Source organism: Octopus sinensis, linkage group LG10, assembly GCF_006345805.1.
Source record: "Octopus sinensis linkage group LG10, ASM634580v1, whole genome shotgun sequence".
Taxonomy (NCBI): domain Eukaryota; kingdom Metazoa; phylum Mollusca; class Cephalopoda; order Octopoda; family Octopodidae; genus Octopus; species Octopus sinensis.
The window spans coordinates 91,095,335-91,110,210 of NC_043006.1; the positions used below are offsets into that span (position 1 = coordinate 91,095,335).

The 14,876-nt window shown below is 33.8% G+C and overlaps 1 protein-coding gene across 1 annotated transcript in view; it reads left to right on the forward strand.

Moving 5' to 3' along the window:
* Window positions 1-12,372, forward strand: part of LOC115216551 (ribitol-5-phosphate xylosyltransferase 1) — a 514,985-nt gene extending 502,613 nt beyond the window's left edge. The window contains exon 6 of the mRNA XM_029786009.2: window positions 11,929-12,372. Coding sequence (XP_029641869.1) covers window positions 11,929-12,355 — 427 coding nt within the window. The 3' untranslated portion in view covers window positions 12,356-12,372. The remainder of the gene's footprint in view (window positions 1-11,928) is intronic.
* The last annotated feature ends 2,504 nt before the right edge of the window (window positions 12,373-14,876 follow it).

The window sequence follows — 14,876 nt, forward strand, 5'->3', positions numbered from 1 at the left end:
ATTTTGTTTGTTTTTTTCTCTCTTTTTTTGTATGTAGTAGTGCTAATAGCTTTGTTGCTATTGAGAAGGAACCAGCTGGCAATGTTAATCATTAGTGTTATAGAACATTATTGTCTTGCAAGTCTTTAGGTGATTTCATCAACGGGAACAATGAAATAAAGACAGAAAACAAACGATAAGGCAACCTCTCAAACGATAATGGGGAGCTATTTAACAGTTGTGTGAACAAGCACACTAGCATTGATGTTGTTATTATGTCTAGCAATTAGTGTTGATAATCGCTGGTATATACTAGAGATGGATAATAGTCAATGATTTGTTTAACAAAAAGTAATTGAGAGATGATTTCTAATGAAGATTGGACTGAAGTCTTAATGGATTGCTGAGGTGGATTCTATTATAAGAAATAAAACATTGTGGTTAATATTGCAAACGGTAAGCAATCAGAAACTAATCATGATACAGTAAGACATTTGGTTTGGGGTTTAATGGGTGATGCAGTGAAGGAATACACTGCCACAGTTTAATGTGCTGGAATATGTTGCTACAGTTTCATACACTGCAATGAGGTGCATGCTACAGTTTAAAGCACTGACAATACACAGCTGCAGTTTTATGCAGTGATATATATATATAATACTAAGGTTTATTGCAGTGGGATCTAACTACTACTGCTTAATGCTGTGAGATACTCTGTGGCAGTTTAATGCAGTGAGATATCTTACTACAATTGAATGCAGTGAGATAAAGTGCTACAATCTAAAGCAAGTGAATCTACTGCAACAGTTTAACACAGTGACATATACTGAATGCAGTGAAATGCACTGCAACTGTTAATGCATGGAAAAGTACTGCAGCAGTTAATGCATTAAGATATAATACAGTTATGGATTATAAATAAATGTTTGTTGTTTTTATTTTAATTATAATAAGAGATATTACATTAATTTAATGTAGTAACAATTTGTACTTCACAATTTCCTATGAGAGATGAATTTAAGGTAGAAAATAGTTAATACTTGAATTGTGATGTGCCATTCACCCAACATATAATGCGAAGATCATCTCTGCTTGTAGTAAATCTTGTAAATAGAAAACCAAAATATAATTGAATTCTAAATCTCTAAAGTAATTTTCATGTTTGCATGTTTATTCAATGGTCTTTTTTATGGCCGTTCATCATTGTTTCTCTATAATATATATATATCCTATATATATATATCCTATATATATATATATATATATATATATATATATATATGTATATATAACACCACACACACACACACATATATATATATAGATAGATACTTAGATAATAGATGGATAGATAATACAATATACAATATACTATAATATATGCATATATATACGCACACACATGTATATATACACACATTCACACATGTATATATACACACACAATTAATTTAATATATAGTCATTGACTGCTTGGTGTAGTGGTACATAGAATTTAACTGGAATCTCTGAGGTACAGAGTTTGGTTTTGTGTAGCTGCCTACTGGCAATATTTCTGGTGCTACATAAAATGCACTCATTCCAGTGCTACATAGACACACCCATGCCGGTGGCACATATACAGTGCCCAGTACACTCTGTAAAGTGGTTGGTGTTAGGAAAGGCATCCCAGCTATAGAAACTATGCCAAAATTGACAATATACAAGATTTGCACTGTTGCCATAGTAACAAAGCTAAAGCATGCAGAGTGAAGCTGCTTGGCAAAGATTGACCTTGATCTCTGCTGTGCATGCCCACTAAGTTTTAACAGTCCTGTTCACTCCTGCTGTTTACAGCAGTGCTTGGAAACAAAGTGTATAGTGTGTGATTGTCACATTGACCATCACAGAGAAAGTTGTCATGGCGATACCTGCTCAGAGGCCTATACAAAGTTGCAGAAAGTATATGAGGAGTCTATGATCCACACACAAGTGTACGAGGGGTTCAGATGTTTCCAAGATGGCCAAAAAAATGTTGATATTAATGAACGCTCTGAGAGATCCACAACCAGCAGAACTGAAAAATACATTGCAGATGTGCATATAGCTGTTGGGGGAAATTGTCAAATCACCACCTGTGAGTTATCAGAGGATGTGCAGATGAGTTATGGTTCAGTTCAGTCCATTATCACTGAAGATTTGGGTTTGAGATGCGTGTCTGCCAAGTTTGTGCCAAAACTGCTTTCAGCTGACCGACAAGACACTTGGGTTTCAGTTGCACAAGATCTCCATTGTGTTGAGAACGATGGAAACATTTTGAAAACTTTGTGTAGGTCGCTGATGCAGATTCTCTGCTTAACTTCCTCTATCATGGTCATTGCGACGATCACAAGCTACACATCTTCCTTCCAAGCACTGCTGTGTACAGTGGAGGTGAGGTAGAATGTTAAAACTTAGTGTGCATGTACAGCAGAGTTCAAGACCAATCTGTGTCAAGCAGCTTCACTCTGCATGCTTTAGCTTTGTTACTATGGCGATAGTGTAGATTCTTATTGATCAGACCATCTATATATATATATGTGTGTGTGTGTGTGTGTGTGTGTGTATATATCTATCTATATATATATATATATACACACATACACAATTCAAAGAACAAACAATTAAAAAGCTGAGAAAAAAGGAAAAAAGAAGAAAAAAACAAACGTAAGGATCTGCACAAGAAATATATTAATTTGATGTTTGGTGAAAGGAGAGAGTTGTTAACGTTTTAAGTATAGCTCTTCGTCGGAAAGAAAAAGTCCAAGGAGACAGAAAGAAAGATCACCAACAATCCATGTGTAGTTACATTTCTGAAGTGACTAGAAGTGGAAGAGAAAAAAGTGGTTTCTGCAACAGGAGAGTGTGAAGATGGTCAATGTGTGTGTGTGTGTATGTGGTAGTAATTGTATGTGTATGTAGATGGAGTGGTCAGTAGTGGGTCAGCAGCTGTCTTGAAAGGTGTGTGTGGTTCTGTGTGTTTGTGTTTGCATGTACATATATATCTTTTAAATTTGTTTATGGGAAACATTTTAACTATGCAAATAAAGCTTGCTATTCAATTATGCCAGCCACAGTCGAATGATGATGCTGACTGGTGAACCAGGTTTGGGGGGGGGGTGCACAGAGCTGCAGTAAAATATCTATAAATCCCATCCAAGGACTATTGTTATTATTACAATATATATTCTTTTATTTCACTTATTTGACTGCAGCCATGCTGAAGCACCGCCTTTAGTTGAACAATTCGACCCCAGGACCTATTCTTTGTACGCCTAGTATTTCTTCTATCGGTCTCTTTTGCTGAACCGCTAAGTTACAAGGATGTAAACACACCAACATCGGTTGTCAGGAATGGTCGGGGGGACAAACACAGACACACAAATACACACACATGCACACACATAGTTTCTGTCTACCAAATCCACTCACAAGGCTTTGGTCGGCCTGAGGCTATAGTAGAAGACACTTGCCCAAGGTGTCACGCAGTGGGACTGAACCCTGAACCATGTTGTTCATAAGCAAGCTTCTTACCATGCAGCCACTCCTGCACCTATATATATCATTGTCATCATCATCATCGTTTAACATCCATTTTCCATGCTGGCATGGGTTGGATGGTTTGACCGGGGTCTGGGAAGCCAGGAAGCCACACTAGGCTCCAGTCTGATCTGGCAGTGTTTCTACAGCTGGATGCCCTTCCTAATGCCAACCACTCCATGAGTGTAGTGGGTGCTTTTTACATGCCAGTGGCACAGGTGCCAAAGGAGGCTGGCAACAGCCACGCTCAGTTGGTGCATTTTACATGCCATGGCACGGGTATATATATATATATATATTATATATATATATATATATATATATATATATGTGTGTGTGTGTGTGTGTGTATATATATATGTATGTATATGCATGTGTGTGTATGCATATCTACACACACATATATATATATCATCATCATGAGCATCGTTTAACATCCGTTTTGGACACACACGCACACACACACATATATATATATAATAAATAATATATATGTATATATATAATATGTATGTGTATATATATAATAATATATATATATATATATATATATATATATATATATATATATAATAATATATATGTGTGTGTGTGTATGCATATATGGGTACAGAACATCAGCAACTTCGCAAACAACATGAAATACGTAAACAATTAGAGGAAAAAATGGAAAACAGGGCAAATAAACACAGAGAAAGGACCTTCATCAGTTGTCAGCTGTGTATCTATTCCTCATTTCGAGCATTCAACAACAACATGAGTCTTCAAAGACAGTTGCTCCTATAAATTCTAAAATAAAATTTAGGATTTAGGGTCGAAGTTGGGGACAAAAACAGGGCAGTGGAGACATACAACGAAACCGAATGGAAACAAACATGGAGAATCGTTAGACCGTGCGTGTGCACACACACACCTGGTTTGTACAGTTTCTATTTATCACATTGCAAAGCATCCAGTGGTGCAGTGCTTGCCCAGTGTACTTCACAGTGGGACTGAACCTGAAGCCACATGGTTATGAGGCAAACCTTTATACCACACAGCCAGAATCTTACCTTCATCTCCACCTCACCCCTCATCCCCACACACACCCTTACATTTGCAAACCGGCTGTAAAAAGTTGATAGTAAAAGTTTACAGAAAACAAATGATTAAGTTTTGCTGAGAATCCATGATGATCATTTTGTGGAGTTAATGAGTCGCTGACCCTCTTCTCTCCGCATTCCTCTACTTCAACTTCCACAGATATATTAGTGTCAGCAAACAGAGACCAACTTTTAACGGTTAGTTACTCTTATCACTCAGCAGAACATTTCTCATGCACTTCATTTTGTTTCCTTATACTAAATGCATCAGTCATTTTCTCTTCTCTGGCTTTCACTTACCATTTTATTTACAGAGCTCTCTTACATTCCACTCATTTCATATTTGTTCAAATTTCCAAACTGCATTTGCTTCCTTTCCCTTTTATCACAGTTTCCTTTTTTTATATATATTTATTTATTCTTTTTTCTCCTTCTTTCTATGTTGTCTGTTACTCTGGTTTAGTTCTTTACCTTTTTGTGTGTTTACATAGGAAGGTTTAGTTTGTGCTTCCTTTTCACTTTTTACTTTAGTTATTATTATTTATTTATTTTTTGTTTTAACGGGTAATGGAAAAGTGTGTATGCCTGAGAGTGTGGAACTCTGGGTTCCTAAGGCAGGCCATGCAGTTTCAAAAAGCAAAACTATGAGATTGAAATAGAATACGTTAGCATGTAGGTATCCTCTTTCAAGCTGTCTCTTATGGACAAAAAAAAATGATTTTGCATTCACACAGGAAACGTGACTGTTGTGCGTGTGTGAAGGGTTTGGAAGCAAACATTGCTTGAAAGCATTGGATTTTCTCTGCTTAGGTCGTCGGAAGTTTGACATTTTGTTCAGTGAGACATCTCTTCCTATATTGCATAAGGTTTCCCAGTCAAAGAGGGGCACTCAGTTTGGGAAAGAAGGGAAATTTATCTGGTAATATTTCTCTAATATAAGATTTGTTGCTTCGTCTGATTTAAAGCTGCAAAAGCCAAAGATTAGAATTAACCCTTCAGATTATTCTTAATTGAAGAAAGATTGACTTCCCATGTTTATCAGTAACTCTTCCATTTCACAAAATACAAGGACCCCTTAGTTTTACATGAAAGTCCAAGATTGATTGAATTCAGTTATTCAGAATGCTGAAAGTACCACTCAAGAATGCTGATATTTCTCTATCTCTATCTCTCTCTCTCACACACACACACACAAATTTAGCCGGAAGATTTTGGACATCCAACTATGGCAGACAGTGGAGTTTGGTGCAGTCCTTTGGCTTTTAAGCTCCTGTCAAACTGTCCAACCCATACCACGGATGGAAGATGGATGTCAAATGATGATGATGATTTGAAAAGTTCTGGACAAAATGCTTGTTTATTCTTTTACTTGTTTCAGTCATTTGACTGCAGCCATGCTGGAGCACCACCTTTAGTCAAGCAAATCAACTCCAGGACTCATTCTTTGTAAGCCTAGTACATATTCTATCGGTCTCTTTTGCTGAACCACTAAGTTATGGGTGCATAAACACACCAGTGTTGGTTGTCAAGCGATGATAGGGAGACAAACACAGACGAACAAACACGCACGCACACAGACATGTACACAAACATATACACGCACAAACATATATACACACACACACACAAACATATACACTTACTCACAAACATACACACACACACAGTGGGCTCCTTTCAGTTTCCACCTACCAAATCCACTCACAAGGCTTTGGTTGGCTCGAGGCTGTAGTAGAAGACACTTGCCTGAGGTGCCATGCAGGGGGACTGAACCCTGAATCATGTGGTTGGTAAGCAAGCTACTTACCACACCTGCACCTAGTTTTTGTCTCTTGAATTCTAAATTCCTATCTCAATGAGATTGGCTTTAACTTCTATCCTGCTAAACTGGCAGTGAACAGCTGACACTGTAACACATCGCCAACAATTGGTGCAGAGTAACGAAAACATAATAATTACATTATTTACAATTGACGGATTTTGTCATCAACTTGTTTGTTGTTAACACAATGTTTCAGCTGATATACCCTCCAGCCTTTATCAGGTGTCTTGGGGAAATTTCAAACCTGGGCCCTCATTCCTAAGGTATTTTTCGATGTTATTATTATTATCATTATCATTATTATTATTATTATTCAGGTCACTGCTTGGAATCTTGGGGTTAGTAGCCTGCACTCTTAACGACTGCACCATATGCCCGTGGGCATAATGTACATAATTCCTCATCTCTTGTATATAGAACATAATAATTGTTTCTAGAATAGGTAGAAGAAACCTGGCAGTTGGGGGGGGGGTTAGGGTTAGTCAATATCAACTCAATTACATGACTGGTATGTTATTTTATTGACCCCCTTCCAAATGGATGAAAGGCAAAGTTAATCTTTGTGGCATTTAGTTGTAAAGAACCAGAAGAAATAAACAGAGCACATTTTTTTCCCAGTACTCTGGTGATTCTTGTTACCTTTAATAGTGATATCAACAACAGCAGCAATAATGACGATAAAATGTTGACATGAAAATAACGGATTTGTTCTTTTCAATGAGCAAGTTGAAAACTTTGAAGCTGACAATACTGTTACCAAAAAATGTCTGAGAATTATTTTAAAACTCTATTGAAAACATTAATATAATTATAAGTATGCATGTTATTAACATGAAGAACAATCTGATGATGTATGTAAACTGCTTGTTCCTTTATAAATTATGCAACAAAGATAATCCTAAGCATACTCTGTGTATAAAATGCATAGTTTATGATGGCAAGGCTTTGTTTTCATCAAAGCATCTTTGTTCAAATGACTGGCAACAAGTTTTGAAAAACACATAATGAGAAAATCTGCATGTCTCATTAATTCCTTAATTAATTTACAGATAATTTATTTACATGTATAATTCATTTACACTCATAATTGCATTTGCAAATTTGTGTTGAGTCACTTTCAGCGTAATTTACATTGCAATATTTGCATTTGCTGTTTCTGCCTTAATTGACCAGATTTATTATGATTACAAAAGAATTCTACAGGTATTTCATAATATCTCATTTGGAGAAGTGAAACTACTACAGTGAAAGTGCTGAGATCAGATTGTCATCTTTAGAATGATCTACAGTATCCATGCCTGTTAAAAGGATTAGAACTGGAATTACGTTAATATCTAAGATGCTTTAAATATGCAGTATTTGTGTATTGATCTCTAATTTGTGGGGAGGGGTAAGTTAATTACATCAACCCCAGTATTCAACTGGTACTTATTTTATTGACTCCAAAGGATGAAACGTAAAGGCAAACCTGGCAGCATTTGAACTCAGCATGCTGATGATGCTGTCTTGATTGTATTTCTTTATTGAAACCATGTTCAGTCTACGGTTCCTTTATGTTGGATATAGTTTCAAAAATCAGAGATTATCAGAAAATATCTTTATTTGAAGATGAAGATGAACTGAATCCATGTTTTTCTTTTACTCATCTCAGTCTCTGGACTGCAACCATGAGCAGTTTTGTAGACCAAATTGACCCAGAACTGATTTTCGTGTTCTAACTGTCTCTTTTGTTGAACCATTAAGTTATGAGTCATGAACAGAGCAACACAAGTTGTCAAGCTGCGTGGGTGAGGTCAAACACACAGGCACGTGCATGCATGCGCGTGTGTGTGTGTGACTGGACTTCCAGAGGACTGTGCAAAGAAAATCCAACTATTGAAACCAGAAATCATCATCATCATTGTTTAACGTCTGTTTTCCATGTCGGCATGAGTTGGACGGTTCAACTGGGGTCTGGGAAGCCAGGAGGCTGCACCAGGCTCCAGTCTGATCTGGCAGTGTTTCTACAGCTTGATGCCTTTCCTAACACCACCCACTCTGTGAGCGTAGTGGGTGCTGTTTTTCAAAATTATGATTATATATTTAGAATGTAGACAATATGTATTATGTTATGGATTTTGGTTTTGAGTTACTACAAAATTAAGCTAAGAAACTGTTCAATATTTCTTCATTCTTAGAAATATCAATATTACATCTTGATTGTTGATGCTAATATCGTATATGTTGATCATCCTTCATTTTGTACAATAATTAGTTTTATTGCCTTCTTTACGTCTTGATTAATTGTAACCATTATCAAATAACTCCAGTTCGTCTTAATTTTGAAGAGCCATAATGAATTTATAATAAAATTTATAACTAATTAAACACTCTAAGAAAGTAAAATCTGTCTTTTATGGACCTCTCTCTCTCTCTCGTTAAATTCATTAACTTCACAATAAATTTTAACAGGTGATTGGATTTTAAATCAAAGCTATAAGTTCATTAAATTAACGCACTCCTCATTTACACCAATGCACTAATTTAGTTGTTGTTCCCTTTTTTTAGGGTGGGAGCTAGATCAAATTATATTATCATCAAGGGTGGATGTTCTTGCCATGATAATCTCACCATTCAAATTAGATCATGGGGCTCCAAACTTAAAAGAAAATAAACTTATATAAACTTACATAACATCTGGCGAGCAAGTCAAACAACTTTGGAAAAGATCTGGGATTGGTTTAATTTGCATAACTGCTTCGAGCAGATGTGTTTTATTTATTTTGTTTATGGCTGGTTAACTTGCTTTGTGTCCGCCCACTCAACTATAATTGAAGCTGGAAATTCCACTTACTTTCAGCCAAGTTGATTAAAGTAAGTAATGCACCTCATAAGAGGACACGTGGCTAAACTTATGACCTTTCTGTCTGGCTCTGTGCTTGAATTGTTCACCTGACATGCAATTCAATTACAGTGTGCATATGTAACAAAGCAAAGCTGCCTGTTTAGCATAAATAATTTATTAGGCAATTAATAATTTTGTAATACAATGTGTAAACATTATTTAGCCCATGGTTCCTGGGTTGTTTTATAATAAGATTGTTTTGTGTTGTAGCACTTCTTTATAGCCATTCATTGTTTAATATTTCCTTGTTTTTCACAAGTTATTTTCAGCTGATGTGTTAATTATTCCTCGCTTTTTAATGCATTTCGCTAATAATTCATTCTGTTCAAAAGGCTATATTTTTTTTTAAATTGAAAAATAAATTAGTAAGGAGAAAAAAAATTTTAATAGCAAACAAAATGTAAATGAATCTGTATACACTTTGTATTACAAAAAATATTTATACAACAATATCAAGACAAAAAGGAAAGGATGAACAACAAAAAGTGATATTTTGTTGCTATTGTTCTTGGGTTTGATATATTCAAGCAATTTTGGTTATCTGATAACACATTTATTGGCTATCACTGAAAATGTTACTATTTAATCAGCAGTGCTACTACCACTATTGATATTTGTTGGTTGGAAATATGACAAAAAGAAAAAGAAAACTGGGATTCAAATATGTTTATGATAAAGAATTATTAATCACTTTGATTACACAGACAAGCTGGCAACATAAAAAAAATATTTAAAAAATGTGATGGTAAACTAACACTAAATGGCTGGTATGAGAACCAGGAGAACTTTTTTGAATGGAGTGTTTGCATGGACTAAATAAACAATAACATTCATGTCAACAAGATTGATTGATGTAAGCAAAAACGAAAGTGAGTAGATATGTTGTGTTGGTGCCAGTTTATTCCATGTTAGCTGCTCTTCATTTCAAATGAACTCTTCCATATTCTCACAAAGCTCTTTTCAAAGATTGTTTACTAATCTATCTCACTATATATATATATTAGCATCTTTGTAACCTATGTCAGACTCATTTCTTATCAATCTCTAATATAAAGGATTTGCTATTTTTATGCTTTGTGATGTATTATACTTCACTGAAAAAACCCAAAAATTTTGCGTTACAATTTCAAATGAATATTTTTCTTTTTATATTTTAAATTTTAAAACATTTTGAAAAAAGTGGCTAAACACAAACTTGAACTTGAGCTTACATGAGGCATTACACTGGCACTTCTGACCCATTCATCACTGAACATTTCCTCACCCTTATTGTGGCCAACACCCTAAGTCTCCACAATAACCACTGTGCTCAGTCTTCCCCACCCATAACCCCTGCATATTGCCATCCCCCCACCCCAAACTTTCTCCCTCCTTCCTTGCTAATGTCAACCTGCAACAACAGCCCAGCTGCAACATTAATGGCATCAATCCCCCTGGTCTTGAACCATGTGTATAAACATGGACACTACTCCCCCCACCCACCCTTACACAGAAATCAAATTAATAAAAAACCCTTAAGTATTATTAGTATATGTCAACAAATTAGCATATACCATGATTTAACTGACTGTTGAGACGTATCCTATTCCAAAGAAAACTGCTGAAGAAGTATTCTCATGGTTTCTATATGTGATTCTCCACCAAAGAGTACACACCCACTTGGATCAATTTGGAAGGTAGCATAGCAATGGGCTGTGCAATCTCCTGTATACTGTTTGTGTGGCAAGGGAAGCAGCAATGGGATGGTCAGTTCCAAAAGAACTTGGAGAGGGATTTCAGATGCCACCCTCTAAAAAGCCTACATGGATAATACTACAGTAGTACATGTCAGCAAATTAGGGGATTCGATGAGGTTTATATCGTTATCTGATTCAGAACTGCTTTTGTTTTGTGCCTCTTTAAAGCTAGATCTAACTTTTGGGGTCAGGTGGGTCTCCATCTTATTACTAATCTTTTTCCATTTGTTTTTTATGGTAAATGATTTTAGATTTTCAAAGCACCAATTTTCCGACAGAAAAATTGGAACAGACCCACTTTAGTAAACATGTTTGAGGCTGGAAAACATTTTCAGAGAATTCTATTGCTGCAATAACAGATATTAATGTTCTAATGTTGTGAACCTGACTTATTTTGATGCTATAATTGCTAAACAGTTGCTCAATCTGCAGACACAACATTTGTATCATTCTACTTTTAGTAATTACAAATGGAATGATAAACATTGATTTGTATAAACCTTGGTTATGTGTTGTGCTTTTGTTTTGTGTTGTTATTTTTACTTGAAACTACCTTATGTAAGTTGTGCCTGCTGTTGTAATTATGTATGTGTCTCCATGTTTTCTGGACATAACTAAAGCACCTATTATTATTATTATTATTATTATTATCATTATCATTATCATTATTATTATTATTATTATAGGGATTGTTTCTGTTTTCAGTTTTCTATATTAGAGTTATCTCTATTTAGAGATTTTGTATTTTAAGACTTTCTCCATTTCTTTCAAAGATACACTATTATTATTGTTACTATTATTGTTGTTGTCATTATCCTCATCATCATTATTATTATTTATTTATTATTATTATTACTCCTACTGCAGGTGGAGCCCTAAGGAAACTGAAGATTCTCGTGACGATTACCTGCGGTCTCTAGCCCAAAGTGATTTGACACTTAGTCCTGTTGGAGTAAATACTGAGTGCTACAGAATATATGAAGCATTATCTTATGGATCTCTTCCAGTTGTCGAAGATGTAATGACCTCTGGAAACTGCGGCCATTCAGTTTCGTCCAAAAATATTCCTCTACGGCTGCTAAAAGAAAGCAAAGCACCTTTTATCTATGTTAAACACTGGAGTGAGTTGCCTGCTCTTTTAGAAAAAGAGGCAGCAATGAGCCAAGTACAGAAAGCAAATCGTCGAAGGCATTTCATTCAATGGTATGAAGATTTTAAATCAAAAATGAGAGATGTTTTAGTTCGGACGTTACAAGAAAAATTTTTTTATAATAAAATAAATAAAATTCAATAATATATATACACCTGTTTTAAGGTATTTTGTATGGATCCTTTCATTAAATGTAGTCTCTGTTCCAAGGGACATTTTGTTTTTTTTTTAATTTTTTTTATTTTAAAGAAAGGCCTTTTTTTTGGTCTTGATGGGTGCCCTTTGTTGGCATGATGAACACTAGATGGCACTTTTAACAAAATATAAAACAGCAAATGATTACTGCATTAGAAAATTACAAAGATTTTTATTTTTAAGTAAATCATAGCATTTGTGATATCAAAACTGTTATAGTAAGTCCAAAATGATTTCCATTTTGCTGCCTACACTTTTCTTCTGGTTTCATATTGCTAAACGTATTACTAAGGCTTTTCTGTTCAATGTTTTAAATCCTTGAAAAACAATCATCACCCTTTCTCCTTAATACACTTCATTTGTCCTCTTTTCTTGCTCATTTCATTGTTTTATTTAGAGATTCATTCAATATTTTTTGATAAAAGCTAAACATACACAATAGATCACTTCCATACTGGAAACTTACAATAAACATACCATTTCTTCTTTGTCTCTCTTTATATAAGTATATGTGTATATGTATGTACATATATACATACATATATATATATATATAGATAGATATATATACACACACACACATATATATATATATATACACACACATATATATTTATATACATACATATATATATATGTATATATATATATATATATATATATATATATATATATGTATGTATATGTATGTATATGTATGTATATATATATGTATGTATGTATATATATATATGTATGTATGTATATATATGTATGTATATATATATGTATATATATGTATGTATATATATATGTATATATATATATGTATGTATGTATATATATATATGTATGTATATATATGTATGTATATATATATGTATATATATGTATGTATATATATGTATGTATATATATATATATGTATATATATATATATGTATATATATATATGTATGTATATATATATATGTATATATATATGTATATATATATATATGTATGTATATATATATATGTATGTATATATATATATGTGTGTGTGTGTGTGTATATATATATGTAAGAATACACACATATATGCTTACAAGACAGAATAGGTTCTCTCATGGAACTCAAACCATGTTTGTCTCACACACGTCTATATGGTGTTATTTCTGTACCTTAACTGTAGTACTAAGCATTCTCATCACTACTAGGTTTGCTTTGGTTACTTATCTCTATCAGTTTGGGAAGTCAGTCATTTGAACAAGTGTTACAAAAAGTATATTTCTTTTGTGGAGTACATGTTAACTAAATCTAAACCAATTATGTGTGTGTGTGTGTGCATATATATATATAAGTACATTAGCCAACACTTACTCCTCTTTCCAAAATCTATCCTTCAGAGATTCCCACTCCTTCATCAACTCAAAATGCTCATTCTTCTAATCTTTGTCAGTTCAGATTGACTTAAGCTGTTTGGTTTTTCTTCATTTCTTTTCCACATTCTAATAAGTCTGTCAAGTATTAAAATTTATTAAACAGCATTAGTTAGAAATTTAGTTAAATTATATTGCATCTTTTGAACTTTGGAAATTAATAATCTATGGAGGATATTTAGATTGAATTTCTTGAGAACTTAATGCTCATATGCTGTAAAATTCCGAAAGTTTTCTTAGATCTCTTAAAATAAATGGACAGAATATTAATGCTTTACATTAATAGCATCCATAGTTCACTTATAAAATATGTACTTTTATGTCTACTAATTTTTCCAGTTCCTATTCCTTAATATTCATAAAATGCAACAGGAAACATCAATTAAATATAACCAGGCAGTATCAAGTTGTCCTTTTATTTATTTTTCATCTTGTGCTGACTGAGAAGATATTTTTTAAACTGCTGTGTTTATTATAAATAACCACAAAAAAATTATATTTGAAGCTCCCCCAGGGTATCTTATTTTCTTTGAAGATCAGATCACAAAATACAATTCAGCCTATAATTTTTTTAACATTTAGATCAAAATATTTCTAATTTGTTGATGATGTTTGTTGTTTTCCTTCTCTTTAAAACATTGTAGCAGCAAAATGAATAATAGTTATTATCATTGAGTTTCAATGAAACGTAAGTATTATGAACTTGTGAAAACAGAAGTGCCATAAACTGGATGCAGGCCTTACAAATTCTCTCTTTCATGACTGCTGCTTTTAAAGATAAATTACCATTTGAAAAATTCTTGCTTTTCATCTTCAGAATTATTACAAAGAATACTATTTTATTTTCAAAATATTCCTCTCTAATCTAATTTGTTATGAAATGTGTGAAGTCTTGTCTCTTGTTGGATTCAGAAACACTGTTAACTCAATAGTTTAGCTCATTTCATTTCTAATTAATGTATCTTGCAAAATAACATAGATTCCTAATAGAAATTGCTTTTCTTATGCATTGGGTCTAGTGTTTGAATATTTACAGAGAAATCTCCCTTGACTTCAATGCAAGCATAACA